Source organism: Orbilia oligospora (genome assembly GCF_000225545.1).
Source record: "Orbilia oligospora ATCC 24927 unplaced genomic scaffold scaffold00078, whole genome shotgun sequence".
Lineage (NCBI taxonomy): Eukaryota > Fungi > Ascomycota > Orbiliomycetes > Orbiliales > Orbiliaceae > Orbilia > Orbilia oligospora.
Window position 1 is genome coordinate 780,672 of NW_011645635.1, and position 26,925 is coordinate 807,596.

The 26,925-nt window shown below is 45.1% G+C and overlaps 7 protein-coding genes across 7 annotated transcripts; 2 read left to right on the top strand and 5 right to left on the bottom strand.

Annotated features, from left to right (window-relative positions):
• Positions 1 to 598: 598 nt before the first annotated feature.
• AOL_s00078g246 (uncharacterized protein) lies at positions 599 to 2,186 on the bottom strand (the record flags this gene model as incomplete). Its single annotated transcript, XM_011123509.1, has 5 exons — positions 599 to 789; positions 849 to 1,537; positions 1,610 to 1,839; positions 1,904 to 2,018; positions 2,092 to 2,186. 5 exons carry the CDS (start codon positions 2,184 to 2,186, stop codon positions 599 to 601), a joined length of 1,320 nt encoding a protein of 439 aa, XP_011121811.1.
• A 669-nt stretch (positions 2,187 to 2,855) lies between these two features.
• AOL_s00078g247 (uncharacterized protein) lies at positions 2,856 to 5,104 on the bottom strand (the record flags this gene model as incomplete). Its single annotated transcript, XM_011123510.1, has 5 exons — positions 2,856 to 3,271; positions 3,328 to 4,018; positions 4,077 to 4,379; positions 4,438 to 4,770; positions 4,844 to 5,104. The coding sequence occupies 5 exons, from the start codon at positions 5,102 to 5,104 to the stop codon at positions 2,856 to 2,858; spliced, it is 2,004 nt and encodes a 667-aa protein (XP_011121812.1).
• Positions 5,105 to 5,449: 345 nt separating this feature from the next.
• AOL_s00078g248 (uncharacterized protein) lies at positions 5,450 to 6,466 on the bottom strand (the record flags this gene model as incomplete). The annotated part of the gene is made up of 1 exon (XM_011123511.1): positions 5,450 to 6,466. The coding sequence occupies one exon, from the start codon at positions 6,464 to 6,466 to the stop codon at positions 5,450 to 5,452; it is 1,017 nt and encodes a 338-aa protein (XP_011121813.1).
• A 5,592-nt stretch (positions 6,467 to 12,058) lies between these two features.
• AOL_s00078g249 (uncharacterized protein) lies at positions 12,059 to 13,792 on the bottom strand (the record flags this gene model as incomplete). The annotated part of the gene is made up of 2 exons (XM_011123512.1): positions 12,059 to 13,067; positions 13,140 to 13,792. 2 exons carry the CDS (start codon positions 13,790 to 13,792, stop codon positions 12,059 to 12,061), a joined length of 1,662 nt encoding a protein of 553 aa, XP_011121814.1.
• Positions 13,793 to 19,029: 5,237 nt separating this feature from the next.
• Positions 19,030 to 19,434, top strand: AOL_s00078g250 (uncharacterized protein; the record flags this gene model as incomplete). Its single annotated transcript, XM_011123513.1, has 1 exon — positions 19,030 to 19,434. The coding sequence occupies one exon, from the start codon at positions 19,030 to 19,032 to the stop codon at positions 19,432 to 19,434; it is 405 nt and encodes a 134-aa protein (XP_011121815.1).
• A 4,670-nt stretch (positions 19,435 to 24,104) lies between these two features.
• On the top strand, positions 24,105 to 24,758 carry AOL_s00078g251 (uncharacterized protein; the record flags this gene model as incomplete). The annotated part of the gene is made up of 1 exon (XM_011123514.1): positions 24,105 to 24,758. The coding sequence occupies one exon, from the start codon at positions 24,105 to 24,107 to the stop codon at positions 24,756 to 24,758; it is 654 nt and encodes a 217-aa protein (XP_011121816.1).
• An 826-nt stretch (positions 24,759 to 25,584) lies between these two features.
• On the bottom strand, positions 25,585 to 26,768 carry AOL_s00078g252 (uncharacterized protein; the record flags this gene model as incomplete). The annotated part of the gene is made up of 2 exons (XM_011123515.1): positions 25,585 to 26,505; positions 26,622 to 26,768. The coding sequence occupies 2 exons, from the start codon at positions 26,766 to 26,768 to the stop codon at positions 25,585 to 25,587; spliced, it is 1,068 nt and encodes a 355-aa protein (XP_011121817.1).
• Positions 26,769 to 26,925: the final 157 nt, after the last annotated feature.

Genomic DNA, 26,925 nt, shown 5'->3' on the forward strand with positions numbered 1-26,925 from the left:
CCGGGCACTATCCGAGGGCAAACTGGAAACCCGGTTCGACGGAGTCTCTACGCGGTATCGACACGGTACTCCCACTATTTCGATGGTTTCTTCGGCTTCACTCGAACTTTGAAAACCAGGTCAAGGGCACTCGGTATTTCAGGGTATCTGCTAGTATCTGCCGTCTACCGAATTCCCATACAAAAGACGGGACGATACGGATTATCCTTTGTCCGGCAGACTCGTAGACATCCTATGTTACCCGATATCACAAGCAAAACTTCACATGTCCACCAAGTACCCAGGTACCACACCCCCCCTGTCAATGGCTAATGACACTTCGTCGGGTTAAGTTTTATCGATCGTCAAAATAAGAATCCCCCGTCATGGACACCTACGTATATACACACTTCAGGGAACACACAAGTCGTTATAAAAGGAATAATAGAGAAGCTGTTTTACCCAGCAATGCACCCGAGTAACAAAAAAAAGAAAGAGAGAAAATAGTGACATAGGATATATGGAGCCTGTGAAAAGTCGCATTCGTTCTACTTCCGTCTCTAATAAATGCCAGGGCGATATGGCATACACACAATAAACGAAAATGCCGACATATGCCTTAGTTGTACTGCATATAAGTCGCTGTCGAGTTGAACTTGAGATTCGACTTGATAACCTTCTCAACCGCAGACAAGAAATCCTTCTCAGTCGCAACCTTTCTCCTTCCACGAATGGCAAACATGCCGGCTTCAGTACAAACGGATCGCAACTCTGCACCGGTACTGTTAGGACATAATCTCGAAATCAATTCTGTTTACCACTTGTTAGCATATTCGGTTACCATCAATATAAGGATCAAATATACATACCCCATCTGATATCTCTCTCTACCGACATACTCTTGGCGTGAATTTTCAAAACGTTGGCACGTCCCTCCAAATCTGGCAAACTGAACTCGATCTTTCGATCGATACGTCCTGGCCTCATGAGTGCGGGGTCAAGTGTGCTGGGCCGATTGGTTGCGAACATGACCTTGATGTTTCCTCGAGGGTCGAATCCATCAAGCTGTGTAATCAACTCCAACATAGTTCTTTGGACCTCGTTATCACCTCCAGCACCATCATCGAAACGGGCACCACCGATAGCATCAACTTCGTCAAAGAAGATGATGCAGGCCTTCTTCGTCCTGGCCATCTCAAAGAGCTCACGGACCATACGAGCTCCCTCTCCAACATACTTCTGAACAAGCTCAGATCCAATGACACGAATGAATGTAGCATCAGTCCTGTTTGCAACAGCACGAGCGCAAAGGGTCTTGCCGGTACCGGGGGGACCATAGAGCAAAACACCCTTGGGAGGGTCAATACCCAAGTTGACGAATCGCTCTGGTGAAAGCAACGGTGTCTCGACAACTTCTCGTAGCTTCTCAATCTGCTCCTTGCATCCACCAACATCACCATAGGTAACATCCGGCTTCTCCTCCACTGTCATCATCGTGACTGAGGGGTCGATCTTTGGTGGTAGCGGAAGTAGAATTTGGTACTTATTTCGATCGACACTGTAACCCCCACTTTAGTTAGCCCTGTAATCCACTATACCTCCAGCTCACTAACAACATGTCGCAACATACCCAACTCGCATTCCCTCTTCGATATCCGTAGGACTGACTCTCTCCCCCAAATCTACAACAAACTTCGCAATCTGTTTGACGTTGATGACATATTTCGCTTTATCGGGATCATCGGGGTTCTGAATGATCTTTGTGCATCTGGCAACTTGTAGTGGCTGTTCCTCTGACATGCGCTGACGGTCGGCAGCAACGTCCCATAGATGTATTGGAGCTAGACCGGTGTCAGATTCCTAGTGAATTACGATCAGTGACCAGTTACATCATATGTCTGCTAGGGATGAGAAGAGGGGTTACCTTAACACCAATCTTCTCATTAACCTTCGTCTGCAGCTCCTTGATATCCTTCTCTAGCTTCTTCAAAGCAGTAGCATAGGGTGCCGCGCCATAGGTCTTTAAAACTTGGATGTCACTATCAAACTCAAATCATCAGTCTACAACTTTCATTATACCCCAACATATATGTCCAAGGCAGAGCAGCGTACTCTTCCGATAACGGCACAATCTTCTCCTCGGGCTTCTCCTCATCTTCGAAGTTCTTACGATACTTCTCCCAGTTCTGACCCTGAGCGGAAGGCATCGTGAAAGTTCGGAAGGACGCTCGATGTCGAGACCTTTATGATAGTCGCAGATCACGAGGTCGGAATGGGGGGGGGTTACGGGTAGTTGGAGCTTAGTATTCGCGGCTTTGACGGGAAGAATCGAGTCGGAAGGGTATCTAAAGAGGTCTGGTAGTCTGACAGATGCAGAAGATGTAGATAGGAGAGTACGGACGGGGAGAGAAGCTGGGAGGTGGTCGTGGCAGTGTCGATGTTGAAGCTGGCTGAGTAATGTGCGGTCAAGACGCGTTGCCTGCTCTGTGGAGCTTGAAGATGGATGCCAAGCATCAACACCATTGGCTGGTCGCCCCTCTGACGGACTTCATCTGATATTGATATAGACTATTAATTTACATCCACACTGACTAAAATATACCTACGATTGAAGCTCTGGTGACGAAGCGTTAGAAGATGAGGTAATATTACATTACGAAGACTCGACTTCAAAAGGGTATCTACAAGAATATAATCCCGTCTGCAGCTGTGCACAGTGATTTCAAACATCCATCCCAAAATACTCAACCAAAGCTACCAAAGGGCAAAGTAAAAAGCGCTATCAAAAGAAACCAAAGGAAGAAATGTCTATTATAATACACGGAAGCTCAAGAACATGGTCTTCTGGAAATAAGTTATTAGAAAAAAGAGGCCTGCTAAGAATAGAAGAAATCATCGTCAACTCCATTTCTTGAAGGTATATCCGGGGGGCCAGGATATATATCTGTGTATCGCACACTTAACAGTCGCACTTTCATACTGCATTTTGCAACCGTGTTTATCAGATTGCTGGTCTCTGAAGTGATCGGTTTCTTGCCCATGAGGAAGAGCAGACCGTCCAGCCATTCCGAGGCGATAGTATGATTCGAAGGATGTAGCACAATCAATGGATACTCCTTGTTAGTATCCCCATTCTGCTGTATTCCGCTAGGCGGCTGTCTCCCGTATATTGTTAGCTTCGTCGTAGTAGAGTTGAAAGGCGTCGCAGTTGTCACTGTAGCTGATGAGTCGCGGTTGTCCCTCACTGACGGCATAACATTCGATACAACGCTCGATACGGACGATACGGGGACTAGAATGAATGCGTTTTAGCCATGGGTGCTTCTTTGGATTTCTAGCTCGACTTACTCTTATGAACCAAATCCTCCATTCTTGGCTCAATATCCATATCGGCGTTATAATAGCCATAGCAAAGATACCGCCTGTCGGTTGACAGCCTCGCAAACAACGAAATATAGGCCAACTTGTCTTTCGACTTGTTATGAGAGCCATCCGTACGATCCGTTGTAAACCAGCTGCCTTGCAATAGACATCTAATCCTTTGCTCTTTGATAAACTCCTGTGCTTCCTTGGCAGTCTCCTCGTAGACAGAGGTCAGCTGCGGTCTCCATGCATTCCCATAAGCCTGCTCCAGCAACTCCATTTGGATGACTCTCAGTCTCTGGTAGTCGTACTCTGCGAACTCCTTTTCGACCTCTGTAATTTCTTTGGTCCTTGTCGCCTGCACCATTGTTTTGTACCCTAGAACACGAACGAGATCGGAAACTTTGTCGAAGTCACTGTACAATGCCGAGGTCTCTTTCCATATTCTAAAGAAAGCGAACAAAGCAGCGGTGTGTAGTCGAGACCATTGTAGCAGCAGAGGTTTGAATGCTTTCTCGAAACTCGCCCGAGACTCCAGAATCATGATTGTTTTCGCATCATCCGCTTCCGAGTTGTCGACAGCGAACTGCTCGCAGAGTAAAGATGTAACATAAAGACTTGCTCTAGCGAATGGGAATCGCTCCTCCTTTGACTTCGCCTCTTGCTCATGGATGATCTGGTTTTGACCTGTCAGTACGCTAACAAGGTAAAGGTCTCAAAGGATTTAGTTATACCTTTTGGAATTCATCTTCATGATCCTTCACGAACTCAGTCATGTCCATCATCCCTAAGAACCCAGCCTGCTCAAACTCCCAAGCAGGAGATTCGGTCTCGAAACCTAATCTCCTCCACTTCTCTGGATTGCTTCGTATACTCGATGCGCTAGCGATATGGATGGTCTTCAGGGCAGTTCTATGGTCCTTCCGCTCCAAATTCAGCTTAACAGCCCGCCATTTTCGTATCAGCATCTTCATCAGTGCTTGGAACTCGAGTAATGGATGCGCCAGATCCTGTAACGACGAGCCTTGCATGAGGTACTAAATTTCCCATCTCATTAGCACAGCTCCAAATACAATTAATTAGGTGTATACTCACATAAACGGTCCGGATAACCCCTAGGTCCTGTAACTTCTTGATAAACTTCTGCCATTCGTTATCCGATGCGATGCTGTCCCTCATCAGAGCATTGATCAATTGCAGTGCATTTGCGCACAGCGCATGGTCCGCACTCGACACCCTCTCCACCAACATCTCTAAAAATTCCGGATGCTCTGCTATCGCAGGCTTTAGTGCCTGGAATCCAAACAGACCCGTCATCATCGACCCTCGACCTTCGGATATTTGGGGGTGGGCGACAATCGCGCCAAGGACGGCCATGGCGCCTCGAAGAATGTTGATAAGTGGATGACCAGTAATCAAATCTACCATCTATAACTCCGATAGAAAATTAGCACGTGCCTTTATCAGTTCCGTCTCCGCGATCGATAGCTATAATACGCACCCTCGAAATCAACTCTGGTGTAACATACTCCCACCCCTTATCTACCTCCAACAACCTTGAGAAACTGGTAAGTGAATACGCCAGCGTGTTCCCGTTGGCGTTAATCGCCAACTCGCGCAGTTCAATGATCCCTCCCTGCAGGATAAACATTTCTGCGAACGATGGGTCTGCAATGTTGCTTTGCAGCTTGAAGGCGGCCATTTTGCGCACCGCATCTTCGGAGTTACCGAGGCGCTCGATGATTTCGTTGACGCTATCCATGGTTGATACGGGTTTCCCGCTGGGAAGAATTAAAGATGGCGTATAGGGAGATGCTTCAGGGCGACTGGCGAGTGGAGTGGGAGCTAAAGAGGCCCGGTTCCAGGGGAAAGGAGCTGGCCGCATTGGCCAATGAGCTGTTGGTGTCCTGATTAGGAAATACCACATTCAACACATCATGACTACAACATGTGACGTAGAATTTAAATTCCGTTTCTATTCGTATGCTAGTAATCCTGTAGCTAATAATACTAGTATAACCTAGAAATACTCAGAGTTGAGGAGTCTGGTAATGAGACAAGAAATACTAGGCTTTGACTGGTTTGAGCTTCTGTACCTCTGAGTAATTCATGGGCTACTAAAGTAAATGGAGATACTTGGGGAATCACCCTGGAGGGAGCTATCTGAAGATGAGTCCTCGGGGGTCTTCGGGTCGCCTTCACCCTGTATCCCATTTATGTTCTTCTCCCCAGGATCTTTGTTTTCCTTTTCAGCCGCTTCCTCCGCATCTCTCTTCTTCCTTTGTCTTTCTCTTTCTCCATCCCATCCGAAGAGCCAAAGCCTATCCCTCTCAGCCTTCCCTAGAGCCAGAATCTTTTCTTGTACTTCTAGTTGCTTCTTCAGTTCGCCCAGTCGCTCTTCCAGGGGCTTATCAATACCAGACGGCTTAAAACCTTGCATTCTTAGTAGGTCCGTATTCCACCCTTCCTTCACGACTCGATACTCATCCCACCAAAGACTCTTTGTAAAACAATCGATAAACTCCTGTCCAGACATAGACCCTCCAAACCTGTGGAGATCATCGTATACCCCCTTAGCTTCCTCCAAATAGTCGGCAATCGATTGACCCATCCCCAAAGACATCATTTCCAAGATCTCCCTACACCAGCGCGCAGAGACTCGATTCCCAAAATCCTCCAAGTTCCAGAATTCTTCAATCTCTTTCCACAGAATGTAAGGATCATTCTGCTTGTAGTCGCAAAAATATTGGAAAGGAGGCCAGATGTGTTTGATGATGTAAATGACACATTCGCGTCGTGAAACGGCTTCGTAGGTTTTTTCCGCCGTGCATGGGTGTAAAGGCTCTGGCTCTCCGGTCTCTAGATTGTATAGAACAAGAGCTGGGAATTTGGAGGCGAGCCAGATGGTTGTCTTTCCTTCTACACCGTCATGCCATGGGGTCTCTATGAGTTGATCCCATCCTTTAATTTTGAAGATATTCTTCATGGAGACACTCCATTCATCATAATTCGAGTCATCGAGATTGATGACGCTGGATTCCAAAGCCAGGACTAGCTCCTTATAGCTGCCCCCAGTAGACTCTGTTGCGATATCTAAGGAATGTTTAAGTAGCTGGTCTGGCATTTTGATGGATCTAATAGACAGAACAAGTAGTGAGGAACTCGGAAGCGGTCGTGGTGGTATTATTTTGATTCGTTCAGATAAAGTAGGGTGCATCGATGATGAAGTTGACGTGAATGAGCGACGCGACCTCTGCCCTCAAGACTAACAGGTATTTGTTAGCTCTCAGCAAGACAACATGCCGTGACATATCATTCCAGAGCACAAGTTGTTTAGTGCCGAGACTGATATCATTGAACTCCAACAACATGTTTCCATATTAAAACACCTTTATTCCCACCTTACCCGTCTACGGTAGCCATTCCTGTTCATTTGTTCATCCCTCGAGCTTCTAGCTCAAAACATGTCTTCACCAGTACCCTCATACATAACCCAAATTACAAATCCACTCGACCCCCCCAACTATCTCCTCATGGCCTCTCCCCACAATCCTTACTAGAACATACCCCACCCCCCATCCTTCTCATAATTCTTCTAGTACCTCCTTGCCTCCGCCATATATTCAAACGCTCTATCATTGTTCTGCTTCAAGCCCTTCTATATACCGCTCAACAGCGGTATGGTCACTTGGCAACCATATGCTCCTGATACTTCTCTAAAGAACATAAGTATTAGACGTTTTGGGTATGCTAATACAACCTCTTGGCTTTGCTAAATATATATTCTACAAGTTGGCACGTATGATGAACAGATGAAAATAGGAAAGATGAAATATCGAATATGAAGCTATGTTATACTCTAATTGCCCGCTATCGAAATTTGTTCCCGACTTCGGAATATCGATTAATCTTCACCATTAAGTAATTATAAATGCCTTATATCAGACTTGGGCTCGCTTTTATATGACATTTAAACCGTAAGCAATCGTACAAAATTCAACAGTTCTATTAATTGGCTCGTATACGGTTTGATTTTCTGGTTATATTAGTGCAGAATTGGCCGCTCTTATACTTGCCAGGTCACAATTTAATATAGAGCGGTGTCTTATAGCGCTAAACTGTTGAAGCCTAAGCTAAATTCAGGTCTAACGCCTACAGAGTCCACGTTCGATATTCAAGTCTAACATTGCACTTCCAAATCAATTGATGTAGTTTGCACATGGATTAATTAAAGGCTCCATGTCCAAACAATGCGCCATTGACAAAGACAAGTTACTAAGCTCTCTCCTTTCCCTTAATCATGAATAACCCGTCGACCTTAAATGTATACCTGTACCTTTTCCCCCGTGATTATCACGGACATGCATCTTTAGCCGACTTATAATGGCAGCGCAGAATGTACATAATTAGATATTTATGTAATTTGCTTTTGGAATCTAGACAGTCGCTACTCAAACTTAATCACGAAGAAGAAAGTAGAAATATAGGCTCTCATTTCGCCCACAGTACATACTGGGTAGTACGTGTATATGACATTAAAACAGCCGCAACATATACCTGTGGCAAAACCGACTAGATAAGCAAGCAACCTGTTACTCTATATAGGAAGAAACTATACGGTTAGAGTTAACTCTTCCCTGGGTTTGGTTGGCTTATAATGATGCATATCAGTACCGGCCGTGGTTTCGCGAACGAATTTCCTAGCTATAGAGTATAAATCCAGAACTTAACTGATCGTGATCGATCGCTCCTATACAAATACCACATACCCGCGCTCCGATCTATGCAAGATCGATGAATGGCAACCACGATTCGGAACCGGCCGGGAAGTTTTTAAATCCATGGAACCACGAATCAGTTGTTTCCGGTGTGATACCTATAATAGACTACCATCATGACATTCTATGATATCAGTACCTCGAGACTTAAGAACCGTCGGTGTACCCTACCCATAAAAGTTGCCATAGTCAATTTGTAAAGATTTGCCACAAAACGCCCCGCCGTTGATACAGAACAAGTGCAATGAATGCCGAAATCGACTCGAATATTCTCGATCAATCGTCCCACAGCATCAAATTGCAACATTTCCTGTGTTGCATTATAATTAATGGCTGCCTCAAGCCAAAAGCACACCACTATCAATACCTCGGTCTAGAACCACAGACCAAAGATTTGCGGGGTCAGGATATCGTGGAGAGATTCTCGTCTACACCAAGCTTACAAGCCGGATAACTTAGGCTGGTCAGTGCTTCTCGTGCCAAAAGTTTAGATAAAACGAGGAACCCAGCTTTTGAGTAATGGAATTCAGATGATAAAAGAAATTTCCCCCATTTCCATCCTATCGATATATAATCGATGTCTCACCTCGAGCCTCGGAACCAAAGAGGAGCCAATCATATGCATGCCCGTAGACCTCGGGATCCAATTATCGCCCCCTGTGCGTCTACCCGAATCCCATGCAAATCCCGGGGTTTCCCCAGACCCGCGGACCAATACTTCCCCGGCCGGGTACCCCAGGTTTGGACATCCCCTTCTAAGGTTAGCGCCTGTCACCGCTTTTTGTAGGGCGATTGTGCAATCTGCAATGCAATGTCGACAGTCAGTATTATACGGTCCGGTGCATCAGCATCCCGAACATATCTAAGTATGGAAATAGCTAGCTTCCTTTAGCTACAGAAGCTCTCCAAGGTCATTCCCCCAGATTAAAATAAAATAAAATAAAAATAACAAATCACAGATCTTCGTGGATTGGTCATCTAACTGCGTATCAATTCCACTTGTAAATTGTCTCGACCCCAGTGGTTTTTTTCGTTTAATTCCTTTTTTTTTTTTTTTTTTTTTAATTTTTAATTTTTCGCGCCATTACCAACGTCAATGCAATAACTTCCTATTCGATACCTCTTCCAACTACTTCCAAGAGATCCCAGATCACAAATTACATCATCATCTTCCAATCGATAACACTCACTTTCTAGTAAGGTGGTACAGAACCGACGTATCCCCGAGGGCGTTTCCTAATTTCCTAACAGAATCAAGCAGGCCCTAGATCTCCCCCGCCTTTGGTGAATGATCGGTTCTACTTGTTCAACGAACGAACGAACGAACGAACAGAAACGATCTATAACAAGAAAAATGCCAAGTTAAAACTCCGCTCGATAGCTACATAGAGCTTAAGCAGCTTCGGATCCTCGACCGACATGAATAGCTTGGGGATATCCATGGACCCCTTCGTACGCTACATATGTAGTTACTAATTATAATTGGCCCACCACAGGTGAAGTATCCAGCTGGGTCTACTCTGTACTGGGTAAGGGAAACGAGCTCAAGTCAACTGCATCATAGCCCCATATCATCTGCTGGCTAAACAGGCGTTAAAACATCACAAAACGTAAACTCCATCCTTCAACCACCAAAAAGAAAAAGAGTTCCGCCCCCCGCACTCAACAAAATTTTTTATAACTTTGTTGGGGATGTTTTTTTTTTGGCTCTTCTTTTCCTTTTCTTTCTTTTGATTTTACTTATTAACCAGAACCACCAATGTTTTTCATTTTTTTGGGGTCATTGAACACATCACCAAGAAAGAAGAAAAAGTGATCACGAGGACCTATTAAAAATATAATCTTAAATAAAAAAGGGTTCTCTTTAAGAGGATTTATGTGTTTTTCCCTGTATCGGCATCCCCTTGTGACGTGATGCATCACCGAGGAATCCGAGGATATTGATTGAGAAACTGTTCCGAAAATGGCCGCTATACCGCGGAAGTCAAAACATGTTCTATAGACACTCCGGACATGCAAACATGCAAACATACGTAAGCTGAAGAACATCCTGTAAGCAGTAATGATTCGGTGGTAGATGTCTTCCGAGGGTATCCAATAGAACCCTTTCATCGGCCTATTCGGCGTTTTTATTTTATTTTTTTGTTTTGGAACTAAAGTGGGTCACGTTCGATTTCCGCTCTCCGATTTCAGGAACCAAAAAAATATGTTCGGGTTTCTTTAGATCCGTATCACAGGAACATAAGCTGCGTGCGAAACACGAGAGAGAGAGAGAGAGGCGTTGAAATTTCGCAAATTCAATACGGCCAGGCTGTCCTGTCAATTATAATTTAGAGTGAAAGAGAAAAATGCGGAGAACCCTTCCCCCCCTCAAATTAACAAGCTTACTTCCTAGTCCACCGTTGGATTTCGTGATTGTCGGCCCAATATGGAGACCAAACGAGGAAGAGGGAAAAAAAAAAAAAAAGTCTGGGGAAAGGGACGGTTAACCTTGTCAATGTCCATTCGGGGTCAGGCCATGGGCATGCGTTCTGTTCGCTCCTATTAACCTTTACCCCAGATTTTCAATTTTAACCAGACGGGGCAGGTTCGACGAAATTTTTACCCCAGATTTTCATGTCATCCAAGAATGTTGGCGGACGGGCTGGTGCAGAGTATAGCAGAGGGGTTTGAAAAGAAAGTGATCTCTTAGGTTTACGTAGACGCTAGGTACCCAGTACTTCCTTAGGTACCTATGTAGGTATGCATATATATGTGCTTCGTTATAGAGTAAAAAAGAAGTAATATCAGTGTCTATAGTAAGGACACATCCATTTCATATTTCACTTTCTCTTCGCTTTTTAGTATACATTATACACCATTTCGGGCTCTTTTGTTAACAGGATTTTGTTTTGTAGGGAAAAAAAATAGCAAGTAAACAACCGGCCCGCATCTAAAGTTTTTTTTTGTGTACCGAAAAAGCAGAGAAAGGTTGGGTGGGGGGCCAAAGAATAATATAGTAGGCCCCGTCCCTCCAGATGACCATCTATGTGGGCAATAAGAAAGAAAGTAAGAAAGAAAGAAAAGTAGTAGGAAGAGAAGTGGGGAAGGAATTGGTAAGGAAGATCATACAACAGAGAACGCCCATAAAAATCGAAAGTGTTGTATCAAAGGTTACCAAAAAGCAGGGAGTCGAAAAAGAGAAGTATACAGGCCCGCTTTGCTTTATTGCCAGGAAGGGTTGTACAAGAACAACGAAAGTAAAGAAGTGAAAAGAGCATTAATAGGATACAAAGGAATTAATAAGTAGTAATAAAGCGGAATCAAAGAGAAACAAATACCAGTGGACTCGTCGTAACCCTCACTCCCTTGGAGCGTCAGGAAGCCACAAAAAATCCAGCCGGAGGGGATAGTAATACACTTTTGAGAATGGTAAGAAGCATCGGAGAATAAAGACGAGATCAATAGAAAAAGAAGAAAGGAAAAGAAAAACAAGACTTCTCTCATACCCACGAACACATACAATAATCAAGAATTTTGTTCCTGGGCTCCAGCACCTTGCGTATGAAGACGAAAGCACGAAGGGAAAAGGTTCAAGAGGAGACCTGCATATCATGTAAGGGGGCAAGAAAATATCAAAAAACGAAACCAGATGGCCGTCCCACGCGCCCCGCCTTTTCAACGCCATTGAATCCCAAAGATTTACTAGGGAAAAACCAGATAATAAAAAAGGAAATAAAGCAGGAAAAAGGGAAAGGAAAAGAGTAAATCCTGGACGTTTTTGTGTACCAGGTCCAGAATTGAGTGTAAAAGTAGTGGTAGAGTCTCGTAAAACAAGATGTGTTGGGTGCAAGACTGTCGAAGTAGTATCCGGAGACCACAATAAGGTCTGGCGATGTTAGTTTTGAGGGGAGAGGGTTGGAAATGAAAACAAAGGGCTATGAAGCGTCACTACGATACTATCGTCGACTGGCCCAGCCAACATTCCAGAAAACGTGAGCAATGTCACGGGCTGTGTTGACAGCATCAACGGCTCTTCCGAAAATTCCTTCGTTGCCGCTAGGAGGAGTGGGTGGGCATTCAGCAAAGCCACCATATTCGTCATCCAGTTCACCGAATCGACTGCGGTTTAGAGAAATGCTGTCCTTGCGAGTTGTCCACTTGGGCTCCCATTCAATCGGGTCATCATCATCTTCCTCATCAAACATAAAGGCGGTTCCGGATCCAAGACCGGTGCCAGCAGTGCCAGCAGTGCCAGCTCCGAAGAGCAAAGCAGACAGATTGTTACTTGATGTTGATTGTTTTAATTCGGATGGCTCAACTTCAGCCTTGAGAGTAGTGGAGGGAAGCTTTTGGATTGTCTGAGGTTCTGATGTGCTTCCTTTCGAGTTCTGGCGGCTTCCATTCTTAGGACGATTTGACATATTCAGGAACAGACCACCCTCATCAGAGTCATCTTCCTCGTCGTCGAATCCCATATCCTGGTCCATCTCTTCGTCTTCTTCCTTAGCTTCGACTGCGATACATTGCTCCACTCGATCATTGAAATGAATATGTTTCCTAGAGGATGAAGGCGATTGTATCCCAGATTCCATGGTGGATGTCGTCTTGCTAGTCCCTTCGTTCGTGGTTGCGGCTGCAGTGTGTGATACAAAGGGGTAGGTTGCGTAGTCAGAGACTGCTCTATTTGGCATAACAGGTCGTGATAATCTGTGATGGTTTTGCGACTGCTGTGACCTTATCGAAGCAGTGGCTTGCTTCAACAGATTGGAACTGCTGATAGATCGTTGGAGAAGAACCTCGGACATGCTACGTTTCTTCAGAATGCTAGCCTTTTTGGTATTCTTGTGGCAAGGGTTCCGAGGAGCACTAGAGCACTCCGGAGATGTTGGTGAGATTGAGAATGATGAGCGTTCTGGAGCCGTTGAGAGCGGTCCATAGAGCCAAGTGACATCGTAGTCCTTCATCCTAAGCATCCATCAACGTTAGTAAACCGTCAAAGTTATCAATGAATCGAGGATCATCAAGACCATGGCTTACCAATTAAGTTTTTCCGGAGATACGGTCTTTAACTTGTTCTTTGCTTTCATCCAGGTTCTCCACGAAGCATTCTCCAGACGAGCGGCATTATCATACACCTTCCTCTTCCCGATCATATACCTCCAAGAAGCCCAGATGTCTTCCTCCTTCCATTCATAAGAAAGATAATCAACATGTCGAGAAGGTTCGACTCGCAGGGTGATGTCATCAATAGCCGCTACAGGAAGTTCGGCGGGAGTTGTGATAATTTTGGGGATACTGTTGGTGGTCGGTGATGACGGTGGACCTTCCTCTTCTTCGTCATCGCCTTCTATCGACTGCTCCAGATGGATGAATGTCGGCTTGTCAGAGTCGTTTGCACTAAAGTCATCATACGATGGGAAGGAGAAAGTGTCTTCGGCCTCATAAGGGTCTATCGAGGATTGGTTGCTAGCCGAATCGAAGTAGGAACCACATGAAGAGACAGTCGATATCGAGGTGAGAGAATTGCGCGGCGAATCCGTCGCAGTAGATGAAGATGAAGCCATTCGAGCTTCAAAGGATTCAGGTTTATGGGAGAGATATGATAGATGGTCGAAATTTGGTTCAGAGTTAGAGCGACGAGGGGCGTAGAATTTGTCGTATGACATTGGAGCATATTGGACCTCAGCCATCGTAGAGGTAGAAAGGAAGGAGGAAATATCGTCGGAGATGACGGTGTTGATGAGATGTTGGGTGTTGCGACGTCCGAGAGATGGCGACGTTGTTGGGCAGCGAGCAGGCAAGCACTCTCTTCTACAACCAGTGCACCGCACAAGGAGGTATACTACTTATATAGTACTACCAGCTACCCAGATGGCAGTACGATGCTTCGTCCTATTACCGTCAAGAAGACAAGAACTATTCGACAGCCTATTCATCCAAAAGACCTCAAGCTACTCATCCAGAAGTCCCAAAGAATTATTTTCTGAAAGTTGTGGTGGTGGTATATCAGGTTGGTTGCCCCTGGGAGATGCTGGCTCTGACTGCGCTCTTTCGCGATATTTCCAGTGCTGACAATTAATTTGCAGTTATCCCGGTTGGAAAAAAACTCAAAACAAAAGGTCGGATTTGCTATCTATGATTCGAAAAATAGTCAGATGTATCCTCGATCCGAGAGTCCAGAAGATTATTTTATTTTTATTTGTTCGAAGCAAATATGTCTGGTGGTGGTAGAAGAGCGGTGCGATGAATGGAACAAGCAAGGCAAAATAATAATTAGGTGTGTCCCCGAAGGTTTGGGTTTTTAAGGGCTTTTTGATTTGGTTATATTTTCGCTTTTAAGTATTTTTTTTTCTGATTGGGGGGGTGTGTGGAGGACGTCGAATGATGGATGGACGGAAGACTGACTGGCTCCTCGGGAACAGTTATACCCCCATCCACCCCCTCCGGCTCTGGCTCTGGCTGGCATGGACGGTTTCGTGGACCTGGAAGCAATTACACAGAGAAATAGCCCTGTGCTCACCGCTGACAAGGGAAAAGAAACCATACCATGTCCTCGTAACTTGTCCCGAGCCTCTGTCTTGTATCCAAAAGAAAAGAAAAAAATTTCAACGAATGGGATCCCAAGGCTTACGCCCGTCCCTTAACCGTTTCTAGTCACAACTTCGAAGAGTTGCTTTTGGACCTGGAGAACGAACTCCATCGGGGTCTCCAGACTAAAGAAACTGGAGGATGTTGCCATTGACACTAAAAGTCAAAGCTACTAACAAGTAGTCCAACTAGCAGAGCAGACCCGCTATTATGTTTCGCTATGAGCCTTTTTACTACGGCTTTTGAAGGTCAATGCCACTACTGTGAGCGAAAAAAAACACTCGTACGGGGGCAGGCCAAACAAGATCACTTGAGCATCCACCGATATGTGGTTCTCCATTTTCTTATGGGAACACAAACAGCCAAGGCCAGCGGAAGTTTAGATCTGGTTTCCAAAATCGCTGTTGGAATCCACCCGGTGGAGTCTCGATTGCAGGGCTGGGCCTCCAAACGGATAGTGATTGTCTGCCCTGCTCTCGGTTCAATGGGCATCATCTTTCAATTTGGGATTTTGAGATAACGGTTTAGTCTCATGGGGGTGCGGGTGTTCGACATGCCACTGTACGTATGCATGGACCGTCCGACCCCTGGGGAGCTCTAGACAACGGGACGCAGACAAAGTGTGTGTGAAAAGCACCTACAGGAGATCTGCAAATGTCGCTTCTGGTTGGTACAAGTCGGCTTGTACCTGGTGACTAAAGGAAAGAGAGAAAACTCGAGCCCTGGCTGGTACACTAGACGAGGATTGTTGCCCACGAAAAAAAAGGCCTCTGCTGGCTGTCAATATTGCTAGGATACTCCAGCTGCTATGGTGCAGTTTCTTGCAGTAGTGTCCAGGGCTAGAGGCAAAGCAACCACAAGATAGAGCGGAGTTTCCTAGTGTCGATAGCGGACGAAGCGCACGGTTGGAGAGATAACTTGTTGTAAAACTGTTGTTTTCTCTGGCTACTGAAATTACAACTTACCCAGCTGAAATGTCCCAATATGCCGAGAGACACTATACCAAAGGCAAACGATGACAATGCAATTCAGCGAGAGAAAAAATAAATAATAGTGCGGAATTGTTCGGTCGACGACAGTGTTTGAGTTCTACCCGAGGATAGATTGTATCCGAAGGGCCAGCTCTTGATATTCCGAAAAACGAGTATGAGCATTAATCTTGTGCTTGGGCGCTTCCCCACAGAATAAAGTCTGTCAAATGAGCGGAAAGTCGGGATCATTCGAGAAGGCAAAGCGAATCGTGGTGCAGCAATTATATATCTCATTTCATCCATTGATATGCGACTAATCAAAGCCGACGTCAATGAAGGGACTCGGTCTGCGTCTGCATTTGAACGTTGCATTCCGTTCCCCACGAAATATCTCGAAATCTCACATTCCCCTCGTGATATCCCTTTCGGCAACCAGAGCACTATTAAATGGGAGGTTTTTTTGTTTCTGTTTTAACCCTTACTTCAAAACCCGTGTTCAAATCTTTTTAGGTAATGCCCTCAAAACCGTTAAGAAAATTTTTTCTCTGTTCGGTTTGAAAATTTTCTTCCAAAATGTGGAATTATGTCTTGAATCTCTGCACACATTGGTTTCGAATACGTCCGTGAGGCAACCAAGGCCCAGCACAAGAATAAGATACGAAATCCCAGTAACCGTACCGGATGCAGCCACAAGGATGGACTGCCTACGACGTGCATATGCCTGCTGTCTAGCTTCCGCTTCCTTGCTCTCCAAGGATTCATTTTCATGTTTAAGATACTGACCGGTGATAGTGGCTGGTGTTGTCCTCTGGAATATCCCCTTCCAGAAGTTACCAGATATGTAGTCGTCGGCGTAAGCGTCGGGTTATATATAGTAGCCGCATTCAATCGAAAATTTTTCCTTCGATTCCAATGTTATCAAAAGCGACCGCCCAGCCAATGTTGGAACCCGATGAAAGCCGCTTGCAAACCCAAGGTTAGAGCTCTGTCCATTGTAGCGAGTTCATAGAATGCCTCATATGGATGGGAACCAAAAAAAGAACCATTCTTATGCGCAAAGAAACCTTCGAAATCGATTCTTAATGACGATAGCCCCGGTCTTACTCCAGAATAAACATTCTTTTTTCCATTGTGTGTGATAGAATATATCCAAATTAGTAGCCCAATGATAGCCCGAGATCTCGCCGTACTCCACAATTCATGGCGTCGATGCAGCATGCAATATGCAGCCACCGTTTATACTTCATGATGATTGGCGCCGTATCCAATCTTCGACGAAAGTTTGTTAGATGTTATACTTCTTCCCATAAAAGGTTCCCGAGACGATCACCAAGATTACCCGAGTTCGAAGGGAACGCTTAAAGGGAACTTGATCATGATCATCATGAACGAGCAAAATATAGTACTACGGTTTCAGATAGGCTCCATAGGTATACTGGTACTAATACCTTATTATAAGGTATACCTTTTATAACCCTACGCATTCCTATCACACAACCTTCTGCAGCAGGCATCAAGATATGGAAGAAACATACGTTTGCAGGAGGTGAGTTCCACTGGTAATAACATCCCAAAATCGCAAATACGCAACGAAAAGGGAACCGACGTCCAAGTTCCGTGGGGGCCACCAATACAACCTCCCGCCATCCTCCTTCCATTCATCCATTGCAGTGTGTTCTTTTCCTACTCCCTTTCCTTTTTTTTTCAGAAAAAAAAGAATAATTTTCAGTCTCAACAATCCTTCGATTGATAGACGAAACGGTCCCAGGCTAAGTCTGATCCAACTCCATGTGTGGCTTGCATGGGGTATGCTTTTTGGAAACTGCATGCATGCGTGGTGCAGGCATGCCGCAGATGTCGTTTATCATTCGTACAGATATTGATATCAAGACTTTTTCTTTTGCTTACACACCCTATCTACTTACCTAAATTACCTAACCTACGGCACTTGTCGATGTCTCAATATCCTGTTCATAGTCAAGCCCTCTTCGGTTACAGAATACGGCAGCCTGTGCAGACGGCCACGGTAATTTTCGAAGTTTAAAGTGAGATTCGAGACGAAAACATATGGATTCTCGTGCCAAGCATTTACAGTGACCAAATTTCGACTTCTACTAAAACCATTCTAAAGATATCTTAGACAATCCAATCAACTGTTAACTATTTTGAAGAACAGTCACTGAAGCAATATGTTGCGAGTTAAAACCCGCTCTGCCGCCCGCTCCCTTCGCCATTGTTTTGAAATTCCCGTCAACCGAGACCTTTCCCGTTGGAGCTCCGTCAACGGTAGTCTAGATCTTTTAAACTCCTTCCCTTGATAGTAACATGGCGCCATGAACCATACAGATGTCGATTGCTAATATCGTGATATTGCGAGATTGCCAACAGAGGTACTGAACAAACACGTATCTGGTACAACTGCCTGTTCGTGTTCGCATGCGACAACTGTTCTATGCAGTTCGCAATCAATTGTCTGTGATTTCACGATTGTTTTTATTTTTTTAATTTTTTAATTTCACAATCTGATATCTAATCTGTCAATGTTCGCTGTCAATACGAATGCGAATGCGGTTTCGAAATTTCCTGTCACAGCGCTTCGGGAACTCCTTCCAAACCGCGATCTATCTACACCCAAGGACAAGTATATATATTAATATATTAAGCACAGACATATAGATTGCAAATCATCACCTCATAAATAACCCATACTTGCATAACAGCTGGTCGCACCATGCACGGCTGCTTTAGCGAGTGTCTTAGTGATGGAGGGTTGGCCATGGGTTGTTACGAAGATGGTTGCTTCCTTGCATTTGAGAGGCCACTGAAGATCCAGATCATGAAATATAAATAACGGTTCATATGTATGTAAGCGGTAGGAGATGTGAATGAATCCAGCCCGTCTTATGCAGGACGGGATATTGGGGAGATTCTGGTGGTGTCTTCACTTAAATATCCAAGAGCTCCCCAAGACCCCCCTATAGAATATATATTTTGGTCGACTCGTTTCTGGTTCTCTATCAATCAGTTCACTCCGATAGTGTTTCCGAGTGTTCCCGTCCCCAGTTAGACAGTTTCTGGAGCTGCATTAGCCTCGAAATGGGGTTTGGGATCCGCCTTTTCGAGAATTCGCCTTATCAACAGTGCGTATCAGCGATTGTGACTCAGGCGATTGGATATCAGGAATCCCTTTGTTTAGCGTCAAAACCCGAACAGGACGGCATAGGCCATGGCAGACGTATGCACCCCGTTCGATCCGAAGCCTGGGAGTCCGAGTTACAACGTTGACAACGACGCCGCAAATCTTCCCCAGGCCAGGCCGGGTGGCTTCTCCAGGAACCTTTGACAGTGGCGTTACGTAAAACGATGTGATGCCATGCACAGACGTTTTTGTGAGAGGTCCCAGGCTGCGAGGTGGATCTGAACCTGGAAATGATTACTGGAGATCCCCGATGGGTGTAACAGGCCAGTACAGCGGCTCATGGATGGAAACACTCAGAGCGACATGCGGAAAATACCACGCAACGCATTATCAGTGCAGAGTTCCGGACGACGACGACGGCAAGCGCCGTGGAGTTCCCGTGTTTGTTTTTTGTCGAATTTTCGAGATGGAGGAGAATATATCCGATGTCACATTTTATCGATTCCTTGCACCGGCTATGCAAGGGATCGTGAATGCGGGGAAGCGGTGCGATAGTCCATACCTGTCAAACCAGTTCAACATCAAAGCCTTCCGTTCCACATTGTCTCGTCCATTTGACGCCTCAAAAATTTGACACGATACACGGCCGGCTAACTAGCTAGCTCTCACCGCTTTGAATCCCCCTTCGACGCCTCAAAACGTTGAAACGGCCAGTGCCTGTTACATTTCATTAGTGACCTGAGTCAAAACCTTTCGCTACGGCCCGATGCACGGCCTGATATCTCACAAAGTAACCTGATTTTCGAGAGTACATCTCACGATGTACCTCTCCACGGATTCCACAAGAATCAAAGTTGGATTATCAAAGCAATATGATAGGGGGACACTAGTCCTGTTGGGCCTAGAAACACGATTTCCAGCCAACAGGAAGCCGCACCGTGACACGAGGGCCTGGGGTACGTATTAGGGCAAAACCTCAAGCTTCATTCCGAGCTTGATTACTAGTGGTATAGCGCAAAGGTCCTTCTCCAGCTGATACATGCGCATGGACGGTGAATAGGTCACCTATACATTATTATATCACACGATGGTAACCGTGGTTCTGCTTGTGCAACCATCCGCATGGACGGCCATGTCGTATTATGTGGCTGAAACGTCGAAATATTTTAAATTGATATTAGGAATAACCGTTCGTCACTTCGAAAATGTCTCTTTATTAACAGGCACAATATCTCCAGAAACGGCATTATGTAACATATATCCCAAAAAAGTCAAGACGAAGTTCAAACCTTTTTTGCAGCTGCAGCCTTAAGAGGATGTGATCTTGTGGAACGTAGCACGAGATGCAGTCAGCTGTGTCGAATTCGAGTCTATAGATCTAGAAGTAGTATCTATATTGCGACTGCACATATCATATGACTTTTTTTTACTCTATATGGGTAGGATTTCCTGGGACGCACTTGGGACGGAGTAGGGTTTTGATGCCTGGAGGGCAGAGGGGAGTTGTACGGCATCCTTGGGTAAGCTTATATGTTTCACAACTAGGTAGACTATAATATACTTATACCGAATTGGGGATACCAGCCAGTCTAAGACTTGACACGTCAATAAAGTTCGCAAGACGGTACGTACTCATGATGACTTTGCATTTATTCTAGCTCTCTCTTGCAAAACGAGGTGGGCCCGACGTAAAACCTCTTGGGTCTAGACCTTTGAGCTCACGAGTATAAATATTAACATAGACTACAAGAAAGATAACCTAGGTGAAGTTCAGTAGGTATTAGTCATGACTTAATCCTTGCTGGTATTATGGACACGTAGTATTTGCCTATCGACGCTGTCTGCATTTGTTCGATGCGTAGGATGTCAGGATACTACGCTCTACTGTGTAGATAGGGTTTATTTTTCGGACTATGCATGTTAGCATCTCCTGCACGGAGAAACAGTCGGCTTTCCCCAATGTACATATTCCAAGTACTCATCCAATCCAAAACAATACTCAGCAACATCCCTCGAGAATTCGCCACATCTCACTCGCGCTTTTACGTGCTACGAAGGCATATCCTTGAGTCTAAGGCGCGGATACCGGCTATAGAAACATCAATGGTAAACTCCTCGGGTTGAGCCAAAAAAGACTGTAGGTTCCCGTCATCCTGAAGGTGGGGTTTCAACCTGGATTTTTCAGATTCCGATCTTGCCACCCTGAAACTGAAATATTTCTATCATGTCAACGGTGAGTTACGAAGGAGGCTTAGGCTTAAAACTAGCTATTTGAGCAATTGTGCGGGTCGAAGCTTCGAATATGTTTAACAACGACGAGTAAAATCTTGACACAGAATACTTTTGTATCATTATATGTCATTACATATCATACTGACTCTCAATCAGTAGCGTTTCTTATTATAAATATTTAGCAACCCGACTGGTACGTTTCGAAAATTCTGCAACCGTGCCAATGCAATGACCATCAATGACTGGCGGCACCCTTCTCGGCCTTACATATTAGACCCACCAATCCAAGCATGTGGGAATCAATCACAATTGGCCAATTAACCTCACCCGTCTAGGCGCATACAGGTGTCTTCGGGGCTGTATACAAGGGGTCCTCCAGGGCTAGCACCGGGGCATCGGGATGTTGTGCAACCATTCCATACATAAATCCTGTGGGTCTCCCTTGTCTGTCAAGGCTGTCTAGAAAGACAGGATCGCCAGCCCGTCCCAGCCCTGCGAAAGACTCGGTGATGGACCGACTAATTTAGCTTCCTATTCACGAAAACTAAAACCTGAAATCTTTTGATTCTAAAAAAAAAATGTTAATGGTTGCGTGGGATGTCGAACTCTTGAACCCGAGTTTTCCCTATCCTTGGCCCTTGGATTCCGAGAAAAGAGGTTAGTGCTGAGATGTGCTCCGTATTGAATCTAGGTTTTTGGTAGGAGGGTTTATAGGATTATACGAAGTTTCTAGGTCATTTGTAGTCACTATGATGACGGCCGGACAATCGAAGTATGCGGCATATATCGAAACACCAAGGCTGACCAAAACCCATTATGACGAACGTAATGACGCCTATTGATCAATTGAAGAATAAAGCGGCGCCCTTCAGCGGGTACGGAACCTTTTTTTCTCAGCGGAGAAAGAAGAAGAAGAAAAAAAAGGAAATCCCTTCTGTTTTGCTTTATCGATAAGGACTCGAAGAGGTTGCAAGATGAATTCTAGCATGTGAAAATGGGATAATTCAACAAGGGACCCAACTTCTCATTCGGTAACGGAGAACCGGCCACTGGAAGTGGGATGAGCAAACCCCACATGCCATGCCATGCAGTTGAAATATCGAGATGCCGAACGGGAAAAAAAAAGCTGGAGATTGTGGGCTGCATGAACAAGTGCCATGGTCGAGCAGGCCAGGCGAACAATCCCCCAGGCATTCTTGTACTACAACGAAGTGGTCTGTCAAGCTGTTGACCGCCGTTTGATTGCTGTATGACTTCTTGTCAATGCAAGGCGGGCTGTTGGCAATGCTAAGCAATAATCACCCGCTTTAATGGGGTTGAGCTAATTGAAGGTGCATACATAGTATATATCTTGAACACAGAGTTCAAAAGGGAGAAGGTCGGCGAGTGTCTTTCTAGAATAGGGTCTTCGCATTAGATTGTTGAAGAAGGCGGGAAGTCACATAACGATCTCTTCCCACGCACTTCCCCACCTACCACAACCATCGTGGCAGGGTGTCGTTGTGGTTGTGTTGATGTGTTGATGTGTTGTGTAACCATCATAGATCGGAATGGCGCGCCAACAAGACTACGATCACGATATCACACACTCTCTCTCACACTCTTGCATTCTCACATCGGTGTGAATATACATAACAACGTCTATCTAATCGGAGGTAGGCAATGCATTATGATCCATAAAAAAACATCATGGCCCTTGCAGGAGAGTTTACTAAAACATTTTCTGTCTCTAGGATAAACATTACGGAACGAGTGTTCTGTAGGTGGTTCGATTGGTGCTACTACGCGAACGTGATCCCAAGGATTAAATGTTAACTCCGGGAACTTTCCCGCCAAACATGAAACCATCGGAGAAGCTTATCGGGACAAGAAACACCCTCAAGCGATCGAGTTGATGCAATCGGTTTTTTCGTTTCACGGAACCTCTCAAAGATCACATCGAGAGCCTTTTTGACGTCATGAAGAACAGACTCAGAGGCGAATTATTGTCGAGGATCTTTTGGCGAGAGAGGGAAATGAAGGCCCTCTCTATCGGGAAGGCTTCCTTTACAACATCCCAGTTGCTTTTCGCTTCCTGTGATCCCTTTTAATGACGAGCGTGATCCAACGGCGCCACTCGTGAACAAATATGGATCAACGCCATTTCATCTCCAGATGCGCCAGTTCAATGTTACAATGTCTGCTCAATTAACCGCCAAGTCACTTTTTCTTGATAGTTCCTTGGAAGGACGGACATTGGGTGGAGAATGCAAAGCCGTTATTTATGCTGGTTGGAATGCAACACCTATCACGAGGTATTATTGCTGTTATATGGTCGTCGACGTTGATGTTGGAATCCATGGGATCGATCGTATTGAATATGCTCAGCCTTGATACCAACTGACTACTTAGTAACCAACATGCACGCGAATTTGTCAGAACTGCACCTCGATAATTGCGCTTCCGTCGACGGTGCCTACAAGAGCATCTTGGCTCTTTTTTGTTTACGCGATCTTGACAGCAGGAGACAGGCTGTGCTGGCCAATAAGAGCGCGAGGCGCCCTACCCCGGACCGTGATGGGTGGATGCATGCGCTATGTTTCAGTGATAGCGCACGACCAGCATCCAACCCAATGGCAGTTGCACGGAAATTACAACATGGGCTGAAATGAAATGAAGGTCCAATAAGGCATGTCCGGCCACCGGCATCACTAGGAGACTTTGTGCTTATCATGGGAGGGAGCAAATTTTTAGACTTTTGCTGTCGTTTTGCTTAGTAGGGTCGGGCAAAAGGTTTGCCGTCGCCCCTATTTTTGGTTGATTGGGTTTAAGAGTCGTGGATATCCTCGCACAGTGTGCATGACTTTTCACACTCCTTTTCCTTCACACCACTACGAAGTACCTCCGTCGTCTACATATACGCTCCTTCACGAACGCATCTGCGCTTCGCCCGACACTCGTTCAACTCTAAATAAAGGTTCCCCTTTTGGACTATTTAATACCCTCGTTTCCGCGCACAGCCTTTGAAACTTACAGATTCCCATCTACCTTAACCTTTTAATCGTTAATACCTAAATACCATCAAACCTCAAAATGCACTTCCTCAAGACTGCCGTTTCTCTCACCCTCGCGGTGTTTGCTGCTGTTGCCACCGCCCAGACTACAAACACAAACAAGCCAAACTTTATCACCAACCCTGCTGTTGGCGCCGTGTTCAATGCCGGAGACACAATCGAGATTGAATGGCAAAACCTTCGTGGGGACCAAGTCACCATAGCTGTCATGGATGGCGCCGCCAGCGACCTTAAGCAAGTCCGAACCGTTGTCACAGGTGCCCCTAATAATGGCAAATACACCTGGGAAGTCCCAGCGAACATCCCAAGAAGCGGCACATATAGCATCAGGATCTCATACGATAACGACCCAGACCACTACAACTACTCTGACCGATTCACCGTTCTATCTAACGTTACCGCCGACCCTGTCACCTCTTCCGCTACTACTGCTGCCCCTGCAACCACCAGTGGCGCTGCCTCTACATCGTCCAGGCCTTCCACCGCCAGCGAAGACGACAACGAATCGTCGACCACCATGCGTACTTCTACCTCCACCCGACGAACTTCCACCTCGGAATCTACCGGTGAACCAACATCCTTGGGCGCTCCACCAAGCGCTGGAACAAGCACTCTCTCCAGCCCATTGGCTGTCATCATGGCCGTTCTCGCTGCTGCCATCTTCATTCACTAGATATAGCGTACTGCATTATCTCTAGCCTAGCTATTATTTAGTAATGATGAACGAGCACACTGTCAATTAATGAGCGTTTTAAAACGGTGTCTCGAGAGCCCATATTCCTTGTAATGTTGGTTTATTCTTTTCACCTAATTTTCTTTTTTATATATATCTCCTTGGTATTTTCAAGCACACAAAAGATTTCTGTAGATATCCGGTTTTTCTTATTCTTGGAACTTTTTCTTATGGGGGGTGATTCTGGAGGTGAGACGAAGGGGGATAGTAGTAGTCTATTTTTTTTTTTGAGTGAACGGCAATGGAAAACGATGGTACAAACATAAGCACACTCTTCTCATTCGGAATATCGTAGACGGTTTAGAATCACATTTTTGTAGATGTAAATGTAGATGGTACCTCAAAGATACATCTCTGACTTAAAATGTTTAAATATAAACATACGCTAAATATTAGGGTTACTTCCCCGACAAACAATGCATACAGCTTTTGTGTCTTCAGCCCGCGAGGCTGAATTCGAATTAAGATGCGTCGTCGACAAGAACCTCGTTGTTCGGAACGTTGCGACAGGGCTGAAATTTTCGATAACCGGATGACAGGCTCGATAGGTGTTATGTAGGGCTGAAAACTACGATAAACGTACATATCATTACAACTACCTTGCAAAAAGCTTGATAAGCTACTACAAGGTTCTAATCGAAAAAAATACCATAGCGTACTGGCGCGCGTCATCATCGCTGTCAACGAAAGGGGTAGTTTAGTATCTGTGTATCTAGAGAGGGATCTAATCGATATCAGTATCTACATCCTTGACCACTCATATCACTCAACTTTTAGAAACCACTCCAACAACCCTGCCGACCCCTACGCCCCTTTTCTCCTCTCTTATAATCTCCCATTTCCACGTTTTCGCTTCTATCATATCAACGAAATCTTTAACACTTCCACCGACTCCGAAATATACGTCCTTTGCTGCGATATATCCCTTCCCGCTGTTGGACAGTGCGTATTCAATCATGTCGACGAAATCTGGGATAGATGATGGGGAATAGATTGTCTCGCTGGCTAGTAATAGCGAATACATTGTTTCTGAGGTTGTAGAAGGGTATTCTAGTCCTCCGTGGATTAGTGAGATCATAGTTGGGCTCCATGATCCCGAAAGGAACGATATTGTGATATTGTGGGATTGTAGAGTCGAGAGGAAGGATGATATAACGGTTGGCGTTAACTCTATCTCTGGTGTTTCTTCCGACCCTTCTGTGACAGAAGGATCCGTAGAAGGAAGATTATCGGTCGCGTGAAGGTATGCCAGAAATAAGTTTGGTAAAGTGACAAGACGGAGGACGTCGATGTTATAATCTGCGAGTGTCAGATGTACCCTGTGATCGCTAGGTTTCGACAATAGGGTTTGTAGAATATAACAACTTGGGAGCGCGGTTCCACAGCCAAGTTCTAGGATTCGATGATCTGAGTTTATCCAAATTTCTGAGTCTGTAGCAAGTTGTTTGACAAGATCGGATGAACATTCCCAGGACTTGAGACCGCCTTCGTAGGTATTTGTACGAATATCCTCGTCTGTGAAGGCGGCGCTGAAGTTTTGGTTGGTATTTGTGGAAGGATTGTTATCTTCCGCCATGAGCTGCATCTTCACGTCGAAGAGTTCACGGCGAGGGATGGTTATCGTTTTTGAAGGGGTTAGAGGTATGGCGAGGGGGGAGAAAGCTATATGAGGAGGGAGTTTTGCGATCTAGAAGTATTCTTGAGTGTTAACAAACAGCGATATTATGCATGAAAAAACTCGCAATATATATACGAATCAATGAAATCTACTTGGATACTTTTAAAAAGATGCTGGAGACTTACGAGTTCATCTAAGGAGTGTAGTTGAGCAGATATTTTGGACGACCCCGGTGAAGTCTCCTCGACGGGGACGCTGGGTGTAGCTTCGACGCCGACCGTCTCTACATCCTCCCCGTCCGCTTCAATATCGAAATTAAACTTAAACGACATCTTTGATACCCTATCGAAAGATCTCTACAGCAATCTATGCATTTTTCCCGTTAGAAGGCCGGTATCCAGAGGAGTTTGCAAAGATATAAAAAATCTAAAAAAAAAAATCTTCCAACAACGCAGATGCAGGAAGCAAAACTTTGAAAAAATACCACAT